This window comes from Narcine bancroftii, chromosome 1 (assembly GCF_036971445.1).
Source record: "Narcine bancroftii isolate sNarBan1 chromosome 1, sNarBan1.hap1, whole genome shotgun sequence".
Taxonomy (NCBI): domain Eukaryota; kingdom Metazoa; phylum Chordata; class Chondrichthyes; order Torpediniformes; family Narcinidae; genus Narcine; species Narcine bancroftii.
The window spans coordinates 438,566,314-438,592,083 of record NC_091469.1 but is presented as its reverse complement, the minus strand read 5'-3'; the positions used below and the strand labels follow the sequence as shown (position 1 = coordinate 438,592,083).

The 25,770-nt window shown below is 41.2% G+C and overlaps 1 protein-coding gene across 1 annotated transcript; it reads left to right on the top strand.

The window, feature by feature from the left end:
• The first annotated feature begins 5,786 nt into the window (after positions 1-5,786).
• dus3l (dihydrouridine synthase 3-like (S. cerevisiae)) lies at positions 5,787-23,924 on the top strand. The gene is made up of 14 exons (XM_069914342.1): positions 5,787-5,914; positions 6,318-6,444; positions 7,126-7,426; positions 10,120-10,782; positions 11,124-11,165; positions 13,733-13,885; positions 14,233-14,349; positions 14,723-14,788; positions 14,873-14,983; positions 16,944-17,040; positions 21,711-21,789; positions 22,934-23,122; positions 23,207-23,335; positions 23,642-23,924. Exons 2-14 carry the CDS (start codon positions 6,368-6,370, stop codon positions 23,712-23,714), a joined length of 2,097 nt encoding a protein of 698 aa, XP_069770443.1. The 5' UTR covers positions 5,787-5,914; positions 6,318-6,367; the 3' UTR covers positions 23,715-23,924.
• Positions 23,925-25,770: the final 1,846 nt, after the last annotated feature.

The following is a 25,770-nucleotide window of genomic DNA, read 5'->3' as shown; positions in this document are numbered from 1 at the left end:
ACAGAGATGACGAGGGACCGCTGTTCTGGAATCATGGTGGAATGCGGGGAAGACCACAGAAGTATGATAGGGCAGGTAAGAAATGGCCAAGAGCCCTGCCTGCCCGTGGGTTCGCTGGTACAGGCACCGCCGACCCTAAACCCCGGTCCGATCAGAAAGGGGCCACTACAAGTGCGGGTGGAAGGATCTCCACAAATCGTGCTCCCGATCGCCATGAATGTCCAGAATTCTCGACCACTCCAGAGCCAGGGAAAGCAGACACTGCTACCATCACGCATCCAGCAGCAATTTCCCCAGTACCATGGAGTCCTGACGCCACCGCTAGGATCCTCCCTAAGCCCGCTGCAAACCTCCCAAACTCAAGAGACTCAGCCAACAGCCCCAACCACCCAGGTTACGCCTCCAGCAGACACAAGCCCCACAGAGGCTCTACCAGCAGCTCCTAGTACCCCAGGGTCCACCCTTGCTACACCTAGACCCAGAGACCATGTGGAGACCGGGAACCACCCCCAGAACTCCCCCACATTACCTAAGGGACCAGAGACTGCAGCTTAGCCATATGCTGCGACCAGACAAGCTGGAGGACCCCAGAACTCCCGGAACTGGCACACACTTTGGCCGCTGACAGAGATGCTTTCTGAATTACATGGAGGGTGCTGAGGCATCGGATAAAGAGCTATTAATGCTGCTGTTAGCGCAGCTGGGAGACCACCCTTACTCCCTTATACAGGATGCCAGGTCCTACCAAGAGCCAATGAGCACTTTACAGAGGCATTACAGTAAGGGGCATAGTGAACTCCACTCTCAGTACAGGCTCATGACCAGGTCACAACAAGTAGGGGAGTCTGCCAGAGACTTTATACTCTCTGAAAGACCTGGCGAGAGGCTGGAACTTTAAAGCAGTATCAGCTCAGGAGTATGTGGAGGACCTTATTAGGGACAGAATTGTTGCGGGCCTATAGTCCACTGAGACGAGACATCGATTGCTGGAGAAAGGAATGGTGGGGCTAGATGAGGCAGAGACTATTGCAGAAGCTTTAGAAAGCACCAGGAAAGAATTGGAGTAGTACTCACAGGACCCTGGGGCTGGGACAAACGTCACACTGCTGGACTCTCTAGCCCCACGAAAAGAAAAGTATGCTGCCTCACAGGAATTCACAGCAGCAGCAGAACACCTTGAGGGTCCCAAGTGCAAACACTTCACCCTTGTCTTCAACGGTCTGTGGCTTTTATGTTCGATAACAAGAACAGGGGGAGAATTAAGAACAACAAAATCCTGCGCTGGCGGATAGAATTATCTACATTTAACTACGACATTCTATATCGCCCCCGGAAACTCAACGAGCCCTTGGACCTGCTGCCATCCTTAACCACATGTCCCAGTTGCAGAGCTTGCACAATGAGCTGGGCCACCTGCGGGTCACTAGACTGTTTCACTTCATTAAAACCCAAAACCTCCCATTTTCGGTTGAGAAAGTAAGGTCAGTGAACAAGAGCTGCCCCATCTGTGCGGAATGCAAACTGCAATTTTACCGGTCAGACAAAGCCACTGTCGGACTCTGGCTTTACCCTACCCTCAATTTGTTCTATGTGTCGGCTGAGTTCAGCATGCTCGTTGAATGAAGTGATAGGAGAAGGTATTCAGTTTCACAATCAGTTTATTACATAGCACAAGAATAATGCTTAACGGAGCTCTGGCTCAGTCGTTAGTTCATAGGTCACCTTCTCGGTGAACTATTTCCCAAGACTGACTCCTACTGTCCAGTCTCTTCTGTTTATATAGATCAACATTGTTACATTGACCAAGAGTTGGCTTTCTTTGATAGACTCCTTGCATAAAATTTATCTAAAGCAATTTCCTGTGCTGCAGTTATCTATGGTGTAGACCTCCTATCTTAATCCCCAAGGCCAGAACATCCTGTTGATTTGATCAGAAGTCAATCCATACCCCAGATATTTCTAATTATTTCTTTATTCTCGTCTTGGCCATAATCTTCTGTTCTAATCAACACCTCCCGTGTATCCTTATGAATCATCATTCCTACTAAAGTGGTTTATCCATTTTGTTTTACTCTGACATTCTTTGTACTTTTCCATGATTACTTATCTCGGTTCCCACACCACCCTGATAAAAGCTACCAAACCTTTTGAGCGCCTCAGCCTCGATTTTAAAGGCCCACTCCTGTCCAATAATAGAAATGTCTGTTTCCTAAACGTAATAGATGAATATTCCCATTTTCCCTTTGTAATCCCATGTTCTGATGTATCAGCAGCCACTGTTATAAAATGTCTTAAACCCATCTTCAGCATATTTGGGTACCCGAACTACATACACACAGACAGGGGTGCTGCATTCATGAGCGCACAAGTACAGCAGTACCTGCACGAGGGAGGGATTGCTACCAGCCGCACTACAAGTTACAATCCCAGGGGGAATGGACAAGTCGAAAGGGAAAATGCCACTATATGGAAAACGGCCCTCTTGACCTTAAAAGCAAAAGACCTGCCTGTTATTAAATGACAAGAAGTGTTGCCAGAAGCCCTACACTCTACACCAGGGGTGTCAAACTCAAATTCACGGAGGGCCAAAATTAAAAACTTGGACTAAGTCGAGGGCCGAACTAAATATTTATTGAAAATTTCCAACAGCATCTGCATGTTTTCTCTTCTTTCAACATATGTGATGTTAAACTTTTTCTTATTAAAATAAATGTTTAATAATAGTTTTGGATAAACTCTTTCCAGAAGCATTAACAAATGAGAAATAAAATATTCAATAAATAATATTTCTCTATAGAGGATTTATCAAATGTTGCTAGTGTGCTGTCGAATAGTAAAATCTGAGGGCTATTGAGAATGTGGGAGAATAACATGATTCCTGAAACAATCAAATGGGTGACTGATTGTAGGCATGAACTCTAGCAGGGTTATTTGCCATGCCCTTTTTCCATTGGTACAGATATCCTTTGATTTACACACTTTTCAAGTTTTATGCCTAATGAGCTTGTATCCAGGTGCAGGACCATTTTTAACCAGGAATATATTTATCACTGTGACATGAAACTATTGGAAGATCGTTTTATCCTGAGATTAAAGTTCATAATACTTACTCAGGCCTGTGTGCGGGAGGGCGGGGTTTGCGGGCGATCGGGTTGGACCATGACAGTGCGGGGGCATCGGCTCTCGCTGCAGGGCGGCATCTCGGCGGATCAGCGGCCCCGTCACCGTGAGTCGCGGGTCGGTCTGCGGCAGGGAGGGGGAGTGGGCAACGGTCCTGGCGAGGTCAGGCCCCCCCCTGAGTTTCTGCCGGACCCCCCTTGACCTGCTGAGTTTCTCCCGGACCCCCCTTGACTTGCTGAGTTTCTGCCGGACCCCCCTTGACCTGCTGAGTTTCTCACGGACCTCCCTTGACCTGCTGAGTTTCTCCCGGACCCCCCTTGACCTGCTGAGTTTCTCCCAGACACCCTCCCCTTGACCTTCTGGGTTTCTCCTGGACCCCTCCCCCTTGACCTGCTGAGTTTCTCTTGGACCCCCCTTTGACCTGCTGAGTTTCTCCCAGACCCCCTTTGACCGGCTGAGTTTCTCCCTTCTGGTGTTTTTACGAGAACCACAGACTTTCACTCATACATTGATGAGGGGGATCAAGGGCCAAACATTGTCAGGTACCTCTCTGCTGGATAAAGGATACGGTTTAACCCGCTGAGTTTCTCCAGTTTGGGTTTTCACGAGGTAGAGTCAAAGGGCCGAAGGGCCTGTTTCTGATCTGTAATGTTCTACGGACCCTGCTCTTCTTTCCGTGCCGGTGTCCCAGGACCTTTCCAGGGCTGTCTCCGCGCTCAGGACCGTGCTGGGATCCCGGTCAGCGGTGGAGGAGCAGGTGAGCACGGCTAATCCCGATCCAGCCCATGCCACTCCCGAGATTGGCGGGGGGTTCCACCCTCCCTGCCAGACCAGCCTCGCTCTCCGGGCACCTGCCGCTGGTCCGGTGGGAAGGCACAGGGCGGCCGGCGCCCCCATCGCCCGGCGGGGAGCCCCAATCTTCCCTCCGGTGTCCCGACTCCATCTGCAGCTCCAAGAAACGCTGTGCCACTGGGGTTCCGGGCGCTGGGAAGCGGCCTTGGCTTCCCCTGACACCGGCCAGGCTGCGCTGCGGTGGGGGGGTGGGCGGGGGGACACGACAGCGTGTTTATAAAACCACCCACCACTACTTTTCAAGGACCAGGATTTTTCTCTCTCTCTCTCACCCTGGATTACAGCAGTTACTGTGCATGTGCTATACTGGCGCGGTGGCCAGCGGGGCACCTCTAATACATTTTTTATATGATCTTGCGGGCCAAATATAATTATATCGCGGGCCAAATTTGGCCCACGGGCCAGAGTTTGACATGTGTGCTCTAAATGTTCTTTGTTGTGTACTGCCACTAACATGAATGTTTCTTTTCTTTCACAAGGAAAGCCACGACAGGCACAGTGCTGCCTAAATGGATGATGACTCTGGGACCTGTTCCTCCGGAAGCACTGCAGACCCCACAAAGCGGACCTGCTGGTGAATCAAGTGAAGTTGAGGCACGCGAACCCTCAGTACGCCTTTGTCACATTCCCAGATGGAAGAGAAGTCTCAGTGGCCACCAGGAATCTCGCGCCGGCCGGATGTGTGAACAATGCAAAGGAAACACAGATGTCTATGGATTAACAAGGAGCTCAGCAGTAGTCACACGAACAGTCGTCCATCGAGTCACCCCAGAGGACTATATCACCCACCCTGGAAATCAGGACCCTGGATACGCCCGCCCAACAAAATATCACCACCCTAGACTTGATGGCAGGACCTAATCCCACACAAGAGGATCCCCAACCCACATGGCTATCTAGTACTTCCCACTCCCACACCTCCACCAAGAACGGCCGAAGACTGCACTCCCCACCTCTATACCACTACCGAGGAGGTCCAGAAGGCAATGGAAGCCACGAAAAATTTTGGAGTTATGTACATACAAACAAGGGAAAAAGGAGGGGGGGGGGTAGGGGAATAACAATTTTTTTAAGGGGGGGGGTGTGAATGTGGTGATATGTAATTACACCACTAGGTCTCCAGGGGTCATCCTGGTAACCTTGTATATAAAGCAGTCCGGAGCTACAGTCTAGCCTTCCAGGTTCGTCTTGAAGAGAGGCAAGACCTCTTAGTGTACATATTAGTTTATTAAAGCTGCCTTATACTTGCACTGCTGGTGTAGTTATTGTCAGTACATTTATAAGTAAAGGTTTTAACTTAAAAGATTAACACAAATCTGTTACAGTTACTCCTTGAAAAATTCAACTGAATTGGTGAAACAGAAGGTGCGCAAACAGTTAGGGTTGGGTTCAGTGGCCCCGATGGATTTCTGCAGCCTGTCCACTCGAATGACCAAACCACACCGCAATGCAATCAGCATACTTCCCACAGTCCACCTTAATTTTTTTTAAATTTTCAGACCTACAGCACGATACCACAGGCCATTCCTGCCCAGTTCCCCGCCAACCCTTGTGCATTTTGAAGGGGGGGGGGGGGAACTGGAGCTGTTTAACAAATGCAATTTCAGAGATCAATAAGTAAAACGTGTCGTACGACGGGAAAAATGATTTCACGTGCATGTTTCATCTTTTGCCAAAACCAAATAGATATAGAGGCTGCATGCTCTAATGCAGTGAAATGATCAGGCGGTTGGACAGAGCTGCGGAACCGTGCAAGCGGTTCCGAGTTGCCGCGGGAGTTTTCTGCTGTTGCACACGTCAGTCCGCATCTGGACGGTCCCCCCCCCCCACCCCGGCCTGCTCTGGCTTGGCGGTGGCTTTTGGGTTATGTTGACTCTCGCCCGTCTTTGAACGACTGGCTCCGACGAGTTGGGCTGACTTTGGGCGTTCGGTGGGGTGAAAGGTTTGGCGGCTTTGCACGGGCTCTGTTGAAGGTCAAGCGCGCCCCCGCCCCCGCTCTCGGCTGATCTGAAAAGGATATTCTTTATGGGGGTCGGGGGTGGGCGGGATTGAGTTGTTCAGTCCTGAACTTGGTTGACGCTAAGCATTGACTCTTCACGGTTTTCCCCCTCCCATCTGTTGGCTATTTTCACCGTTTCTGATTGCTGCAACGTCTTGCTTTCTTCTGCCCCCTCACTCACTTTTCTCCCTTCACTCCCCCGACCATTTCTCTGCCATCTCCAATGTGTGTGTGTTCTCATGAAGTTTTGACTTTTTTTTCACTCCCCCAGATGCTTCCCGACCAACTGAGTATTGCCAGCGTGGTTTTTTTTTTGTAAAATCTTAATTGACTAATTTCAATGCAGGCTGATAAAATATTTCCTTTCTGAGATTTGACAAGCTTGGTATCTGCAACATGGCTGAAGGAGAAGATGCCACCAATTCGATTAATGGCCATGCGACTCAACCAGGAGTAGCACCAGTCAAGACCCAGTAAGTTGCTTTCAAAACAATTAAAATTATTTCTATGAATGACGTAAAAAAAAAAAACCGGTAGTATTATATTTATTTTTGATTTAGAGATACAGGCCCAGCGCATGATCCTGGATTGACCTTTCCAACTTGGGAGGAATGCAGCATCCAGCGGGAAAATCCACAGGGAGAATGGTCAAACCTCCTTGTGGATAAACAGGAGGCTGATTCAAAGCCAGGTCACTGGTGCTATAATTGTGTGTTAATCGTGCTGCCCTGCCCAACTCCGCCTGTGTCCCTTCACCACCTCCTCTACTGCTCCCCCACCTGTGTTTCAAAATTCCTCACAAATTGCTCAGGTCTGAAACATTCACTCATTTTTACTTCCTGTGGATGCTGCATGACCTGCTGAGTTTCTCCAGCAGTTGTGTGTCTTGCACTAGGCCCCAGCATCTGCAGATTTTCATGTTTACCAAATTCAGTGAAACAGGTTTAGAGAAAAGTTAGCATTGAAATGACAAAGTTGTTGAAACATAAAAATCATCAGATTCTGGGATTGAATGGAATACACAATTACCTTGAGGAAGAGCTCAGGTTTTCTTGAGAGCTTTTGCTCTTGCTTGTGTGGCAATGGTTCCTCATTATCCATTCCATCAAAATTTCATCATTTGAAAGATGTTTTAATTTCCTTTTTCTTTCCAGATATCTGATTACTAAAGATAAATTCCATGAATATCTTGGTAGTGAAAAGAAGAAAGACCTTAAACTTGCTGACAATTTAGATGGAGTTGCTGAAGATGCTATGAAGCATGAGTCAAAAAAAATTAAACTCAATGATGATCAAGATACAAGTGAATCCAAAAAGAGTAACACAGAATTAGATCAAAATAAAGACCATTGCAAGCAAAGTAAAAGGAAAGCCAGGGGCCAGAATAAAAACAGGCCTCATATGAAGCCTAACCAATATGAACGTGATCAAAAGTTGTGTACCTCAGTTTTTCAGGTAAGTAGTGAGAAAAGCTGCTTTTTTTCCATTTTTAATGCTACATTGATTTGGAAGATCAGTGTATATGTTTATTTAAGAAAAGTGTAATGTTCCTGCCCTTGCCCTGTTTTCGCACTCACTTTATAAAGAGCCCCGATCCAAAACATTAACGAGAGTTTCTGCCTATGGATGTTGCTGACCTTCTGAGTACCCCCACCATCACCTAGTTTGCTCAAATTCTGGTATATTCAGGGTCTGTGTTTCTCTAAGTTGCTCAACTTGCCTGTATGATTTGGGGACTGCATTCTGCTTTCCCAGATGACAGGGTTGGCATTGAAAGTCCTAACCCTGACCTTGAATCATCAGTGATATATCTTTATCCACTATGGACACTGCGAGACTGGCTGAGTTCCTCCAGCACCTCTGTGTTTTGGCAATGAGGGTATTTGAAATAATCATCCTTACAAACTTTCTAATGATCAACTAAACACAGAATTACTAGAAAGTGTAGGGTATCTGCAGTTTACTATGTTACCTGGTTCTACAAAATCTGGAAAGGAAGGAAGGTAAAATTTTATTTATTAAGCTGAGGATTGCAGTGGTTGTTTCACAAAATCTCATTTGTTGTGCTACGTTCAAAGCTTTTTCAGACAAAGAATAGAATTGTGTGGTAGGAATTATGAACTCACTGACATTATTTTATACAGGTGATATTGAAATTTTAGCGAGAATGCTTGAACAGTAGAAATTCTCATAAAATCTGAAAGTACAAATTTCTGAAGTGAAAATGAACACTAAATGTCCAAAAGAAAATTAGTATCTACATAGTTTCTGTATAATCTAGCTGCACATTAAATTTCAAATGCCTCACTCCAAGTCAAGGTATGGGGAAGAACTACAGAATTAAAGCTTACCTAAATTTTGTTGCAATAAACTGCAAATTAAACCACGAGGCTACTTGCTGAGTGCACTGGGACAAGGTTCACGAGAACATTTCCAGGACTGTCAGGTTGAATTACAAAGAGAGGTTTAGACTTCTCCCTGGACCATGGGAGGCTAATGGGGAACCTTGGGTGGGATTTATAAATTTGTGAGAGGTAAATGGTCATAGCCTGGTGGAAGACTGAAGGAAATTTTGGGTAATATTACATTTTTTATTTCACTACATGACAATAAAAGGATCTTGAATCTTTTCCCTAGGGTAGGGGTATATAAGGCACATATTTAAAGTAAGTGGGGTAAGAGTTGCAAGGGGTACCTTCCTCAATGGTGGGTACATGGAACGAGCTGCCAGAGAAAGTGATTGAAGCTGGGAAAATTGTAACATTTAAAAGAAATTTGTATAGGGATAGGAAAAGTTTAGAGGCTTATAGGCCAAATACAAGCTAATGGATCTAGCTTGGTCAGCATGGGCAAATTGGGCCGAAAGGTTTGCTTACTGTTGTAAAATTCTGACTCTCCCCATTAAATGTAAAGCCAATGGCACCAATGTAATCAGGTAGTTTCAGACTTTTGCACCAAATTGGCAAGATAAAAATATAAGCATAAACCAAAGCCAATGTGACTTCATTGTTGTCATGATAATGAATATGTATGAGATGTACCGGAAGTCACGTGGTATGAGGGAGAGATAAGAACACAAGCAGGAGAACAAAGGAAACGGGAGAATAAAAGACACTCAGAAGTTTACCTGATAAAACTTGTGTTTAATGTTTTATTAACTTCACATTTTGGGTCACAAATGTGACATCTACACAAATACAATGTTCAGATGCACTGAAATACTTGCTTGCTGCAGTCAAACAGGTACATAACATACACCAACTACAAAAGTAAAAATTAAATTACCACAATGTGTAAAGGTTGAAACAACAATAATTATCAAAGGAAAGATAAATATTCACAGTTTTTTTAAAAAAGTGATGTTTCAGTAGTGCAGAGTTTTTTTTGGTGGCCCCAGAGTAGGTTAGAGTAATACAGTAAGCTTCAAGTATCTGATAACTGTTGCTGGACTTCTGGCCTCTATAACTTCAGCCTGAAGGTAGCAGTGAGAAAAGATTGTAACCAGGATGATAGAATTCTTTGACATTGACTGCCATCTTGAGATATATTTTCAATGCGTGGTCTTGGCTAGAATTGCAACTTTTTAAACCCTGGCCAGGCTGTGATGCAACCAGTCACTATAGTTTCCACTATACACTTGTAGAAGTTCAATAGAGCATTCAACAACATGCCCAATCTTCTCGGACTTCATAGAAAGTCTTGGTATTTGTGTGCCTTTTTTACATTTGACTCAATCTATGCACCAAAATCCTCCGATTTAAGCATGCATTCAGATGCAAAAATTGACATATTTGTTATTAGAAAGTCATTTGATAGTTGAAAAGGAAGCACAAGGATTATGAGATTATTCAGTAAAATCTCAAAAAGAATCAAAATGGGTAAATTATTTGTTGTGTTAAAATCATAACATATTCTGTAATTAGATTGTAATGTTCTCAAGGAATAAATTTTGTCATTGCATTGTAGTTGTCTATTGATAAGCCATTTTAGCTTTCCGACTCATCCTATGGCTTGTTTATGAGACTTTGAGATTAGCTTATCAAATTTTTAAACTCTGTGTTATAATTGTTCTCAATAAAGATGCTTAATATTCTAAAACATGCGTGAACATTTTTCCTCTTCTCCCACCCCCACCCCCACTGCTGCAGGAGCCTCCAAGAGAATGTTACTATGGAGAAAAGTGCAGATTTTTGCATGACATTTCAAAGTACCTGGCAACCAAGCCTGCTGATCTTGGAGACAATTGTTACTTGTATGACACGTATGGAAGATGCCAATATGGCATTTCCTGTCGATATGCACGATCTCACATTGGGCCAGATAACAAGAACCTTCTTAATGAGGAGCTTATGAAAATATGGGAGACAAAGGTGAGGGTGAAAAACACCCTCAGCAAAGAGCTGCAGCATATTCTTCGTAAAAAAAAGTTTATTTTTCCCAAATCTGAGCAATATTTGAAAACGTTGAGCATAAATAATACATCAGGAAAACCAGATAATCCAGAAAAGGACATTGTTTCCACGCACGTTATTCCAGATGCGGCAGAGACGAAGTCAGCTCTTAGTGTCTCAAGTGGAACCATGAAAGAAGACCATATTTGTGCAGTGTCAAAGGATAATGGAATTGCAGAATTGCAGAGTGCACTTGGCTGTCCAAAAAAAGATTTGGAAAAAAAGATGATTCCTAGCTTGGAGATAGATGCAGCTGTTATCAGTTCCTTTGAGAGTGACAAAGGAAAAACCTTTGGAAAAACATCAGGGGTTGTAACTGATGAAGATATCATAAAGCTTCGATCCTGTGAGAAAAAACAAGTAAGTCACCTTTATCAGTTTAATTTGGGTAAAAGAAAATAACTAAAATTTGCCTTACCTCATGCTTCTTGATATAACAGTTATGATTTTACTATTTTGAAATATTTACACATCGTTTCAAATACAATTTTCCTTTTGTGCATTATTGTCAACCATTGCTAATATCCGCACCCCATACATTTTTGCAAAACAAGTAATGCTGGACTATTAATGAAAATAATTTCCACTGCAGTGTGATAATTTTGCAGATTCTGATTTAAGTTTGCACATAACCCTAATCACTTATGATATTTTGCTCTGTGAATTGTATATTGTTGAAATATTTACATTTTATTTTTCAGTTGAACTTCAGAGATAAACTATATCTGGCACCACTGACAACAGTGAGTAATGTTCATTGAAGTTAGGATCCCAAACATGTGGCTATAAGTATCTAAAGTTTGTTCTTGGATGTGGATAGGTTTGTCAAATATTGCTCATCATTACATCATTAATATGGAGATCTGCACGAAATGGACAGAGATTATAATTGAATGACATGGAGTTATTTGTGGAATCATGTAATGAAATGAATCAAGGTTGTTTTTGCATCATCCCTCCGAGTATGAGTTCAGATCTATATTTCAGATGTTTTCATGCTCCCTTAATGATAGAAATGGAAAATCTGTAACACTGAAGAAATTTTATTGTATGTGATTTGTCAGTAGCAAACAACTCATCCTATAAAATTTCCGCATGCCATCAGTTTATTTCCAATTGCTGCCAAGATATCAGCAGTCTCAACTTCACCACTCCCCGTTCTTCTTCCAATCTTTTCACCTCCGACCACTGTCCTCCACTCTGCAACAATTCTAACCTCACTATCAAACCCACAGACACTCGTTTTGCTGTTGTGGTCTGGTGCCCTGACCTCTACTTTGCTGAGCTCAGACAACTCCTACGTCCCCCTTCCCCAGAACCTGACTACAGCACATCAAACATTATCTCCAACCTCATCATCTTTGGTCACCTCCCTCCCATGGTCTCTAATCTCATTGATTCCCACCTCTCACTGCCCAGTTCTACCTCTTACCTTAGATACATAAACCCAATTATCCGGGTAGGCCCATTGTTTCCACTTGCACTTGCCCCACCAAACTAGTACAGTGGAACCCTGTTATAACACGACATTTGTGGTCCAAAAAATTGCATCACGATAAAAGCGGGGTTGCACTAAATCAGGGTTTCACTGTGTACAATATATACACTGATCATGGTAGAACAGAACCGCCCCCCACCCCCCCAATTCGTGGCAGCTCTCACCACCATTCCCCCCCCCCCCCAAACAATCATGGCAGCACTCACCCTCCCCTTCATGGCAGCCCACATCACACACCACCCTCCTCCCACTCCCCCTTTATCCATGCGATGAATTCCCCACCAAGATAAGCATTACTGTACTTGCCATAATCATTTAGATGTGCCCTTTTAAACATCTGCTGCACCACAGGGTGGCCATCCATCTTTTTAAATGGGCTCGATTAATGTCCTATCTCAAAGAACGGAACGCAAACGTTAAGCAGCGCATACCTTGTATATTTAGGGATCCAATGACTCATCTCATTATATCTGAATTCGCATTAAATCGGAGCACATATCATCTTTCTTTGACTCCATTTTTTTTCCCGTGGTCCATTCCCTCTCCACATAACCTCACATAACCTCCATCTTTTCAATGACTTTCTATTCCCTGAACCTGACTGCCTCATTTTCACAATGAACAGCCAATCCCTTTACTCCTCCATCTCCATACAGAAGGTCTCAAAGCCCTTTGTTTCTTTATTGACAAATGACCCACACCACCATCCTTCACCTCACAGAACTTGTTCTCACTCCTAATAACTTCTCCTTTGATTCATTCCACTTTCTTCAAATCAAAGGAGTAGCCATAAGTTCTCGCATGGGTCCCAGCTTTGCTTGCCTAATTGTGGGCTTTGTGGAGCAATCCATGCTGCAAGCATAAACAGGCAAGGCCCCTCAACTCTTCCTCTGCAATATTGATGACTACATTGGGGCTGCCTCATGGACCCGTGATTACCTCGTCAACTTCATTCACTTTGCTGCTAACTTCAACCCCGATCTCAAATTCGCCTGGTCCATCTCCAACAACACTCTCTCCTTACTTGATCTCTCTGTATTCATTTTGGGAGAAAAGCTTTCCACAGACATTTTACAAATCCACTAACTCTCACAATTACTCTTCTCATGGGGATCTCCCAGTGGCCATCAGCTTTAATTCTGTGTCCCACTCCCATGCTTACATGGCCTTGTACACTATCCCACCAAGACCACCCATAAATTGGAGGAATAACGATTGATTTTCCATTGGGCACTCCAACCGGATGGCATTCACGTCGACTTGCCCGTTCTCCCTCTCCCCTTTCCCTTTGTCTTTTTTTCTTCAACACTCCACCCCCTTCCCTCTCCATTCACAGAGCCATCCCTCCTCCTCCTTCTTGCTGGTGTTCTCTCCCTCCCTCATCAACCTATTACCTCCTGCGCTTGGGACCATGCTCCTCCCCTGCCCCTCAGCCCCCACCATTTTGTTCATGAACCTGCTGACTTTTTTTCTACCTTAATGAAGGGATCAATCCCGAAACGTTGATTATTGTTTCTTTATCTTTGTTACATGAAGTACACTGTTTGACCAGCTGATTCTCTCCAGCACTGTGGTTTTACAAGGAATATAGTTTCAAGGAAGTATGCAGAAAGGAATACTTTCGAACTCCTGGTCCATAGATCTAGAAATGTGTAAGCCATAAGAATATACCTGTCCAGCTCCTCAAACATCATTCTCTATTACACGCCACGTTCTGCTACACTCATTTCAAATTAAATATTGTAAATACATGAGGGCATTCTGACAGCTTGAAAGATGCTTTTCAAGTGCAACTCATTCTCTTAATTACAGTGTGGAAATCTTCCCTTCCGTCGAATCTGTAAAAGATTTGGAGCTGACATCACTTGTGGAGAGATGGCAATGTGCACAAACCTTTTGCAAGGTCAGTCTTCAGAATGGGCACTGTTGAAACGACACCACACAGAAGACTTTTTTGGAGTACAGGTCTGTGATGTTAATTATTACATATTTTTGATTAATCATAAAAAATCTTTTTAAATAAGGTTTTGCCATCTGAATTCATGATTCACATATGTCATATCTGTGGTAAAGACTTTTGCTGTTTGATTAGGGTATTTTCTGGCCTGTCCAAATCATTGACTTGTCTCTTTTGAAACATTCAGCAACATACCAATTGGTTCCAGAATCCAGAGTAAATGTGTGAGTGGGAACACTGGGCTATATACAGGAAAATATGGGCCATGTGCTTTATTTGGATAATCTTCAGCACAATTAGCTGTAATCGAGGTATATCCTTGCAGTTAAAAATTAATGATTTTATTTTGCTACAGCTTGAGGGAGCTTTTCCAGATACCTTGACGAAATGTGCTGAGCTTTTGAACCAAACCATTGATGTTGACTTTGTTGACATTAATCTTGGCTGTCCAATAGATTTGGTGTATCAGAAGGTAGGTAATTTTACTGCCCAGTTTGTAAAGTTTAGCAATGTCTTGTGTGAGGAATAAATGCATGTACATTGTTCCATTAGAGCTATTTATTTTAAAAAATGTAAATCTGGTGAAGCTGATTCCATCTAATTTTAATTCTGGACAATGAAGATGCAACTTTTTTTAAGGAAAACAATTTTATTTTAAAAATATAGTGCTGTTTAAATTGTATGTTACACTTTGTAAGTATTGTGCAATTTTAAATTAGTTTTTCCAGTTAGTTGTGCAATCTCACATTGTTTTTTGCAATACAGGACTGTGTTTTAGAAAATATGGATTCTAAAAGTGCATTCCCCTTGGTAAAATACTTACCAGTTCCTACCTTTCTTTGCAGGGTGCAGGTTGTGGTTTAATGAACCGTCTGACGAAGCTGGAACAGATTGCACGAGGAATGAATTCTGTAAGTTACTTTTGTGGACCTTCAATTCACAAAATCTGGTCATTACTTTGTAACTGATGCTCTTTCCTCTCTGATTTACTGTAGGTGTTAGATGTTCCATTGACTGCAAAATTGAGGACTGGTATACATGAAAAGGTCAATATTGCACATAAAATAATACCCACTCTTAGGGATTGTGGGCTATCCATGGTTACAGTAAGCATTCCATTCCTTTGGTTATTTTATTTTATCTGATGTATTTGCTAATTTAAAAATCTTGGTGCTTACAAAAGGAAATTTGAAGATTAAGTGCACTAGCTATAACATCTCAATTTTCCACTTGGTTGTTAAAGTATGACTGGAGTCCATAAATTCATTGATCTGTTTAAAGTGCAGTTAAACAATTTCAGACCTGAAACAAATAGTGTTCCTTATCCACCTATTACCTCCTGCCTGTGGGACTGTGCCCCTGCCCCTCCCCACTATCTTGTTAGGGCATCTTGTCATACTTTGATGAGGGGCTCAAGCCCGAAACATTGGTTATATGTCTTTATCTTTGCTATATAAAGTAAACTATTTGACCTGCTGAGTTTCCCCAGCTTTGTGCTTTGACTATTGCCCCTGATTGTCTACTGAAGGCCACAGTTTCAACCAAATATTTTGTTTATAGGCCAGGCTTAATCATGCTACATTATGGGCTGAAGCATGCAATGGAATTGTTTCATTTTTTAAAATCTGAGCAATTTCCCACAGCAAAAGAGATAAAATAGTTGTTTTGGACCATTTAATTGGATCCTGGAAGTGACAATAATCTCATAGATTATAGATCAATAAAACATCTATGTCAATGCCACTATGTGAAATGGTTCAATTCATGTAATTGGTCTGATTGTTTTCCAACACTCTTCCATTTTCATCTAGCTGGACAGGGTTATCTTATTATAGTTGGATAATCAATGTCTTTTGTCTGCTCCACTCTCTTTTGGGCTCTTTCCATTCTACATCTGCTCCTCAACATATTGCTGGGAAACACACAATATCCCTAATTGTAGGCCATGGCGTAGCTCTAATTCACATTCACTTCATGCATATGCTAACCTCAAATTGACAGAATGTGTATCTGGCATTCAATTTCAAAGAATTGATCATTAACTTAATATTGATTCATTGTCTTTAGTGTCCACCAGAAATACTACTTCCTAGTCACCAACTTCATTCTTCCCCAAAAAATCTGTTTGGAACTAAAACAGGGTTTTCACAACTTTAACATGATTGACCCTAAGAGAATATTGGAATCACTTGTCATTTGAGGTCGCAAAAATGCCTTTTTTCATCTTTTATAAAATTGCTTGCTCTGTCCCTGTTCATTAACTGCTTAAATCCTCAAATGCACCTTTAATCATCAATAGAATTGACTATTATTTGGCTTTCCTCCTTAAATCTGAGATTCCACTCAACTCCTTTAGCCATTTCTTAGCTTCTACTAAATTCTCGTGGTTTCATCTGGTTCAGCCTATTAACTTCTAATCTCTATTTCCATCCCCTGCCCCTCTCTACTGCTTTAAACTGGCATTCTTTCTCTTCTTTTATGGACTATGCAAGTTTCGACCTGCATTTGTCTCCACAGATGCTGAGTGACCTGTTGAGTTCTTCCAGTGTTTCTTTTTAATCTGATCTATTTTGCTTTTTCATTATCACTGCTCACTGACTTGCATTGATCCCTAGTTAACCAGCACCTAAGTTTTAACATTCTTATTTTTTTTCCAATTCTCTCCTCCCTACCTCTCTCTCTTATTTTCAGCTTTCACCCCTTTCTTTAATTAGTAATTTTCTCTAGTTTGGAAATCTTGTCAGAAATCTTCATTACTCTACTGTTGACCACTTGATTATCTCTGAGTGTAAAGACTCTAAGCTCTGAATTTTCACTCCCAAAACTTCCATGTTAAGGCATTATGGAGACCAAATTTCCTTCAAAATACTTTGAAATTATTTAGGATAACTTATTGAAAATTGATTAGTGAAAAGGAAAGTAATGATTGCCTTCACTATATTACTAATTTTAAATCATTTTACAATTACTCTTTTCAATATTTAAGCATCAATAACCAACCATTTTGCTAATACTGGAATTTGATTGTGAAATTCTATTTTAATGATTCTGTATTGATTTTCGTAGCTCCATGGTCGCTCCAGAGAACAGCGATATAGTAAAATGGCAGATTGGGATTACATTGATTACTGTGCTCAGTTAGCTGAACCATTGCCACTCTTTGGTATGTATAGTTCAATTTTGATTTGCTACAGTGTGCTGTTTATGGAAATTATTACCGGAATATATAGTTAAGAATAGTTCAGAGACTAAGAACTGGAAACAAGAGTAGGTTCTACAGTTTGAGCTTGCACTGCCTTCAATAAAATTGTCTGATTCTCTTTAATCAAGTGAACCAACTCCCTATTTGGAAAGGGAAGATAAGTAGTTGAAGTAAATGAGAGGATGGAACTCCCATATTTGCAATTACAGTTAAGTTAGGTATCAGGTACAGAATAGGAGAAAATGGTTTGATGTAAAAATATTAATACAGTCCTGAAGGTTTTTTAAAAAAGCAGCTACCTTTTAAATGTTGGTACAATAAACATATTGCGGCTTCAAGTGTTCTCTTACCATTATAGTTCATCCAATTTTTAACTGACTCAGTGGAACAAAGAGCCACCTCCTCTGTTGTCCTATGACTTTTTATCTTTTTATTGCATGGCTCTATTCAATTAATTGACTCTGACACTACTGACATGTCACAGTAAAATGTTTAACCCCTATCTCATTTATTTAAGCATGTTTACTGTGATGTTGATTCCAATCTTCAGTGACAGGATGGTACAAGTTAGAGTCTTCCTTCCCGAAACAACATTTTTTTTGGATCTGACTAGGATTTAGTGCCAATCTGAGTTACTTTTTTGGACATTTGAGAAGCAACCACTTTCGTAGGCTAGGGTCGTGTAGGACAGATCAGATAAAGATGGCAGGGTTCCTTCTCCAAAGGACATTAGTGAACTATTAGTTTTATAGTTATTGTTTCCAATGGCCATCTTATTTGTGTTAATTCCTGATTATTAATTGAATTTAAATTTCGTAGCTGTCTTAGTGGGATATGAACTGGGGTCAAAAAGCAAAAATTTAGTGATGCTAGAAATCTGAAACAAAATCATAAAATGCTGGAGATAATCCACAGCACGTATGGAGAGAGGGACATTATTTGTTTCAGATGACTTTTCATCAGAATGCTAATGTATGTTGAAAGCTTCAGAGTGTTAATTTGAAGGATAGTGGAGAGAAACTTTAGAGGATGGTGGAGAGAACAATGGGAAAAGTCACACTTATGATGTTCACTAAAAGAATCCAGATGATATAATGATGTCCCAAGAACACTAAGAGACCTTGTGATTGTCAGGAATGGCAGACTCCGTCGAACCATGGTATTTTCAAATAGTCGATGCATAGGCCATTTAAACACTGCGGGAGAATAAAACAGCCAGCGCACTGGCTATTTAAACACCATATAAGTTATGAGCAGCCAACCTACAGGCCATTTAAAGAAGACCTGACCATGAAGATGCAAAGGTGGGAGCTGGCTACATTAAGCTAAGATGCCCAGCCCTGAGGCCTCCACTGTGCATCGTGCTCCTAGCCAACGTACAATCCTTGGAAAACAAATTTGATGAATTTGGAGCCAGATTACAACATCAGAGGGACACCAGGGAGTGCTCTGTGAAGTGTGTCGCAGAAACATGGCAAAATGAGGGCATTCCAGACATGGTACTACAGGCCTTGGGCTGAACCTTCCAATGCGCTGACCGGACACCGGAGTTGGTAAAACCAGGGGAGGTGGCGATTGTGTCATCATTAATTCATCGTGGTACATAAACGTGACGGTTATGTCCCAGTCTTGCTCCCCAAACCTGGAACACCTGGCGATCCAGTGTTACCCATTCTACCTGCTGAGGGAGTTCACTGCCATCATCCTGATCATTGTACATTCCACCTTGTGTTAGCATCAGACTAGCACTGGAGGACTGAGCACTGTGATTAGAAGTCACAAGACAGCACACCCTGATGCCTTCCCAATCATAATAGGGGCTTCAAACATGACAACCTGAAGAGATATCCAACGAACTACCACCAGCATGTCATCTGCGAGACCAGAGGAGAAGACACACTTGACCATCTTAAAAGAATACCTACAGAGCTACCTCACAAACACACTTTGGCAAGTCTGATCCCTGCTTGTACTTCTACTCCCTCTGCACACTTGTCTGCAACTGGATCCTTGATTTTTCTCATCAGAAGACCACAGTCAATACAAATTGGAAACAACATCGTCTCCTCATTGACAATCAACACAGGTGCATCTCAAGCCCACTGCACCCATGACTGCATGGCTCAGTACAATTCAAATGCTGTCTACGAATTTGCCAATGACACCACGGTTGTTAGCAGAATTACAGAATGCAATGAGAAGGTGTTCAGGAGGGAGATGAGATCAGCTCATTGAGTGGGATCGCAATAAAAACCTTGCACTCTAAGTTAGCAAAACCAAGCAGATGATTGTAGACTTCAGGAGGAAATCAGGAGCACATGAACCAGTCCTCATCGAGGGGGCAGCAGTTGAAAGGGTCAAGAACTTCAAATTCCTGGGTGTCAACATCTCTGAGGATCTCTACTTGAGCTTCCATGTCGATGCCATCATGAGAAGGCTAGTCAGCGGCTATACTTTGTGAGGAATTTGAGGAGATTCAGTATGTCTCTGAAAACTCTCCAAAACCTCTACAGGTGTACCATGTAGAGCATTCTGGCTGGGTGCATTACTGTCAGGTACGGGAGTGCCTACACTCAGGACAAGAAAAGACCCCAGAGGGTTGTTAACTTGGCCTGCGACATCACAGTCACCAGATTTCACTCTATTGAGGACATCTACAAGAGGTGGTGCATTAAAAAAGCAGCCTCTATCCTAAAGGACTCCCACCACCCAGGCCATGCCCTCTTCTCTCTGCTAGCAAATTTCTGAATGAACACTGTGCAGAGCACTGCCTTTCTTTTTCTTGTACTTTTTATTTATTTTGTGATGTGGTTTATATAAATGTGGCACTGCAATTCTACCGCAAAACAATGAATTTCAAGACAATTCTGATACCAGCCTCGTTGCTTGTTAATCTTTGCTGATCTCTGAGAAGGATGTGCAAATAGGGGAGGTAAATGAGGGTAGATGAGAAAAAGACCCATAAATTGAATACACATAAGTAATGATAGCCACCAGCCACTGGATTATCATAACCTATCTGAGAAGCAGAATCTGTTAGTGCTGGAAATGGGGAAATAGAAGAGATTTTGGAAATAGTCGGCAGGTCCAGAGATCAGGATAGATGGAAGAAGGTCACAGGAGGCTAAAAATGGTTACAGGACTTCCTCGAGTCAGCAAATTGGGTAGTGTTTAAGGATTCAGCTGAGGATCCAAATGATTACACCAGAGCTCCCACAGACTTTATGGAAACAGCTGTGGATGAGTGATTCCCCACCAAATCGTTCAGAGTTTTCCCCAACCAAAAGCCCTGGATGAACAATGAAATCCTGAACCTTCTGAGAGCCATATCACAGAAATTTAAGTCCGGAGATGCAGATCAATGCAGAAGAAGCAGGTATGACTTGTGAAAAGCTATCTCCTGGGCAAAGTGGAGATTCTGGATGAAAATGAAAGCAACAAAGGACACTTGACAGCTGTGGCAGGGCCTAAACGCCATAAACTGCTACAAAACTAAATCCAGTGAAGTAGCAGATGGCAAAGCTTCATTCCCAGAGGAACTCAATGCCTTCTCTGTCTGACTACAGTAACAGTAAAGAACCACCTCTTTGCACCCCACCTTCCCTGATGGATGAATCCGAGAAAAGCATCTGGCCCGGATGGAATACCTAGCTGAGTATTAAAAATCTGTGCTGACCAACTTACCAATGTATTCAGATATCTTCAGTATCTTACTCCAACGGTGTGTAGTACCCACCTGTTTCAAACATGCGTCAATCATACTGGTGCCCAAGAAGAGTGTAGTAACCTACCTTAAGGACTATTGACCAGTAGCATTTACATCAACAGTGATGAAGTGATTTGAAAGGCTGGTGTTGAAGCATGTCATTACCTTCCAGTTTACCTATCATAGCAACAGGACTATACTGGATGCCATCACACTAGTGCTGCAAAAGCCCAGGAACACATGAACAGTAAAGGTTCATGGATCAGGATGCTCTTTATCTACTACAGTGCAGCATTTAACACAATCATCCCTGCAAAACTGATCCAAGACCTGGGACTCAACACCGCACTGTGTAATTGGATCATGGATTTCCTCACCTCCAGACCACAATCGGTGAGGATTAGTAAGGACCTCGCCCCCATAATCTCCATCAGTACTGGAGCACCACAGGCTGCGCTCTACTTACTTTACACCAACAACAGTGTGGCTCAGTACGACAACTCAATGTCTGCCTCACCACACGCTATAATTATTTAGAACTAGAAAGACATGTATATCCAAAGGCCTTGTCCTGTGATGTAACAATTGCATGATTCTAAGATTTGGATTGTCCAAAACATTGTTGGAAAGTGCTAGTTCCTCTATATGGGTCATGTTACGCTATTGGCATCTTTGAATACATCTCTCTAAAGGCAATAAAATGTAAATTCCTAAACACGTTTCAAGAAAGAGAAGAATAATTCCATTCCGTTCTTTCGAAACTGGTAATGAAATTGAATTCTTCACTGATCTTGGTAATGGACTTGCAGCCTGACATGGCAATGACTTCTCTACTGTGTCTGTAAAAAGAAAACAATCGGGGAGTTAGCAGTGCTATACTTCACCTGTACCCTGTATATAACCAAAGTTTTTGAATCTTTCACAGGTAATGGTGATATTTTGTCATTTGAAGATGCCAACAAAGCAAAGGCAGCAAGTACTGTCTCTGGAGTTGTGGTGGCAAGGTGTGTAATTGTTGCAGACGTTCACTCAATTTCATCTAAAGTTCAAAGTCATCTTTTTCTTAACTCTGCATTTATTATTCGTCCTAATTTCTTTTGAGGAGGCAATAGCTATCATTTTGTGGTAGGTGTCATTTTTATGATTAAAAATTGAAATGGGAATTTCAATATTTAGATCAAATAATGACAAGGAGTAGTAATTTGCTTCCTAGTAAATGACTTGGAGGAAAACCTTTCGATGTTAGTATTCCTATGTGCCTGTGGCTCTTGTACATCTATTTGGTGGTAATCATTGGTGTGGGATATTCTATCAAAAAAGTTTTTCTGAACTTTTCAGAGAATTTACTGTATTATGTGCATCATTGCATTGGTATGACACTGGCAAGGAAGTGGATTAAACACAAATCAAGTGGGCTTGTTTGTTTTGGTGCTTGGTATTGCTAGAATTCATTGCAGTGATATTCACTCCGGAGTCTGTTTGCAATTCATTTTCTATTCTCTCAACAAAACAACGAGCATATTATTTATTTTTACATGCAGATGTTCATGATTTCAAAATGAGAATAGAGGCATAAAGTAATGATGAATAATGAAAAAAGAACAATCTGATAATGAAATTAATGACGATTTTTAATTTGTTTATTTCTGTTCCAAGCACAGCAAAATGTGTTCAGTCCTCAGCAAAACCTCACATAATATTTATAGTCACAGATACTGTAAAACTTGATTCATGTTCAGTTCAATAAACTAAAAAAAACATTAAACCCTCTAATTGTAGTACAAATGGGTGGGAAAAAAAAACATTCTGTTTCAGTTTTCTCTTTTGAAACCAAATATTTCCAGCTTTTTTAAAAGTTCAACCCCAAATTCATATTTTGGGCTGAAATTTTTCAAAGCAGAAAGAATCTGAATACTATGAAAACGTGCCACTTTTTGTACACACTTTTTGATATTTAAAAGCATTATTCTTGGGTTTATCATTGCTGAATTAATTTGTTTTATTTTGATATAGATGATCATTTGTATTGTTGTTGAGAGAGAAATATCTTCGTAGCTTAGTTACCATTGCATAGGTGACTTTTTCCAAAATACAAAAGAACAGAGTTCCATTAAATTCATACTGTGTGTTGAATTTGTTTAATTCCAGAGGGGCACTCATTAAACCGTGGATATTTACTGAGATCAAAGAGCAAAGACACTGGGATATTTCCTCACGAGAAAGATTTGAAATTCTCCATGATTATAGTAATTTTGCGCTTGAGCACTGGGGATCAGATACACAGGGAGTGGAGAAGAGTAGAAGGTTTCTCTTGGAGTGGCTGTCATTCTTATGCAGGTGAAAGCAAGATTTTAAATCGACATTGCATTATTTTTCTTAAAGTAGTATGTTCAACATCATTCACATTTTTCTTTGTTTCAGATATATTCCGGTAGGTCTTCTGGAACAAACACCTCAGAAAATCAATGATAGACCTCCTTATTATTTGGGCAGAGACTATTTGGAAACACTAATGGCTAGCCAAAATGTATGTGACTGGATCAAAATAAGGTAAAATTATGTCTTCTTTGAAGATACTTTAAAAAGAGTTATGTGGTTTTTTTTTAAGTGTAATTAAAATTTTTTACTGGATTATTTAATGTTGCAATCCAATTTTTAAATAATGTTAGTATTCATCAATTACCTAACTCATAGCAAGGGAATTTTATTCCGTTTGCTCCATTATGTTTAATATCACCTGCAAGTCTTTAATTGCATTTGCTCTTCGTAAATTTTATAGCAAAGATTGGATTTTTGTGGTTAAAAGCATTATATATCCATATTTATTCAAAAACTTTTATTTTATTTTGATATTAGTGAAATGCTTTTGGGACCCGTTCCTCCTAACTTTACCTTCGTGCCTAAACATAAAGCAAATTCCTACAAGTAAAAACAAAGAAGATGAGAAGCTGCAAGAAACTGATGCCTTCGATCTTGAATTCATATTGACATTTATGAATGATCTCATGCCAATTAAATGTACTGAAAGTGGACTGGAAGGTTTAACAGTTTCTGAGTTGTAGGGCCTATAAATGTTGTAAATTTTATGTAATTAACGTTTTTGGAAGCTTTAAATAAATATTGATTTGCTTTGTTTTTATATTTCTACATTTTCCTGACCTGCTCAGAATTTAGTGAATGTATTCATGGTTATTTTATGGTCTTTTTGTACTGCTCAATATATTCAATTTTATATTTTGATTCTTTGAGCGGTCGAGGAATGAAGATCTCCTGTTTCCAGTATGGCGTAAGAAGTGGTTCAAAATGTACACACTTGTAGTCATTGATGAGGAATGGAGATGACATTGTTTTTGTTTTTCTTTGATGAGAAAATTTTGCGCAGCCATATGGGGTGGAAATGGCTCCATTTGAAGGAATTGAAGAACAGGTGTAATTCTCTCCTCTGGTATTTGTTCCATTCCCTGGATCACTTTGTTCTGAAGACCTAAAAATGTCTTTCTTTGTAAGAACATCCCAGAAAGAAGGATAGAGTGGGACTGGTAATTCATAATGGAACCACTCTAAATAACCGTATGTCCTTATTCCAGGAGGTTTCTGTGTTGCATGGATTTCAGCTTGAGCTGAGCTTAACAGTGATGAATTTGCAGACACTATTTCTTCTTGATGATTGTTAGTTTCAACGTTGTTCTCTGGAAACTCTGGAGAATGAAGTTCCTGTTCAGATAGAAAGTATTCTCTGTGTATCTCCAGTGTTGATAAAACAAATGCACCATGTGTTTCTTTCAGTAAAATTAGAAAGAGACCCACCTTGATTTGTTTGTGAAGAATTTTCCTGGTTTGTGAATACGAGTGACTCAAGAGAATTTTTCTTTTGTCCATTTTTCTTCTTCACAAATGCCTTGGCGTCTTAAAAATATAACAGTTATTTACAATGTATAGTTTGCTTGCTTTCCAAGGATTTATTTCTTGGATATTCTCTGAATATTTATTTCTACTGTTGCAAATGTAATTGTAAAATCAGTTCTGGAACATAGAATGCTTACCGTAGAAATTTGTTTGTTGATGATATTCATCACTATTACATCACAGAAGCTTATGATGTAATGGCCACACGTTAAGCCCATAACAGACTTAGTAAGGTGACCAGATAGGTTCTTCCTCTATCTCGTTAATGCAGTAGACATGTAATTTTTTGGATTCTACTTTGGAAACTATATACATTATTTTGTTTGGACCAAGTGTATCCTTGGACCTTGTGGGAAGTTAGGGAAGAAATTGTAGAGACTTTTGCAGAGTTATTACTTCTACTTTGGCCACAGGTTAATTACTAGAAAACTGAGAAGTGACAAATGTTATGCCATTATTTAAGATGGGCAGCAAGGATAAGCCTGGGAAGTTAAAGGCAGAGTGCCTGAAGTCACTACTGGGAAAATTGCTGAAAGGGGTTCTGAGGAAAAGGATCACCCAGAATTTAGATAGGTAGGGACTGATTAGAGAGAATTATCATGTGTGTGGGAAATGTCTCACAAATCTGATGGGGCTTTTTGAAGAAGCGAGCAAGTGTATTGATGAAGATGGCAGTGGCTGTTGTCAGTATAGACAAGCTCTTGCAAGGCAGGTTAGTCTGGAAGGTTAGATCACGGGATCAGTGTGAGCTGGCCAATTGGATTCTGAACTGGCTAGGAGGCAGGAGTCACTGCGGTCCTAGAAGGTTGCTTTTCTAAGCAGTGGTGTGTTGCAGGGGTCAATGTGAGTTAACTGTTGTTTGGCATCTACTGGTAAATCAATTATAAGGATCACCATGTAGTTAATATCTAAAGTGATTGTATAGTGGAGAGTGAAGAAGGATATAACAGGATCTAGATCAGTTGTGAAGGTGAAATGACAAATTTAACTCTGCCAAGTGTGAGGTGTTGCACTTCAGTTTCTCAAACCAGGGTAGGACTTGCACAGAACGTGACAAATCTGTGAGAGCATTGCAGAAC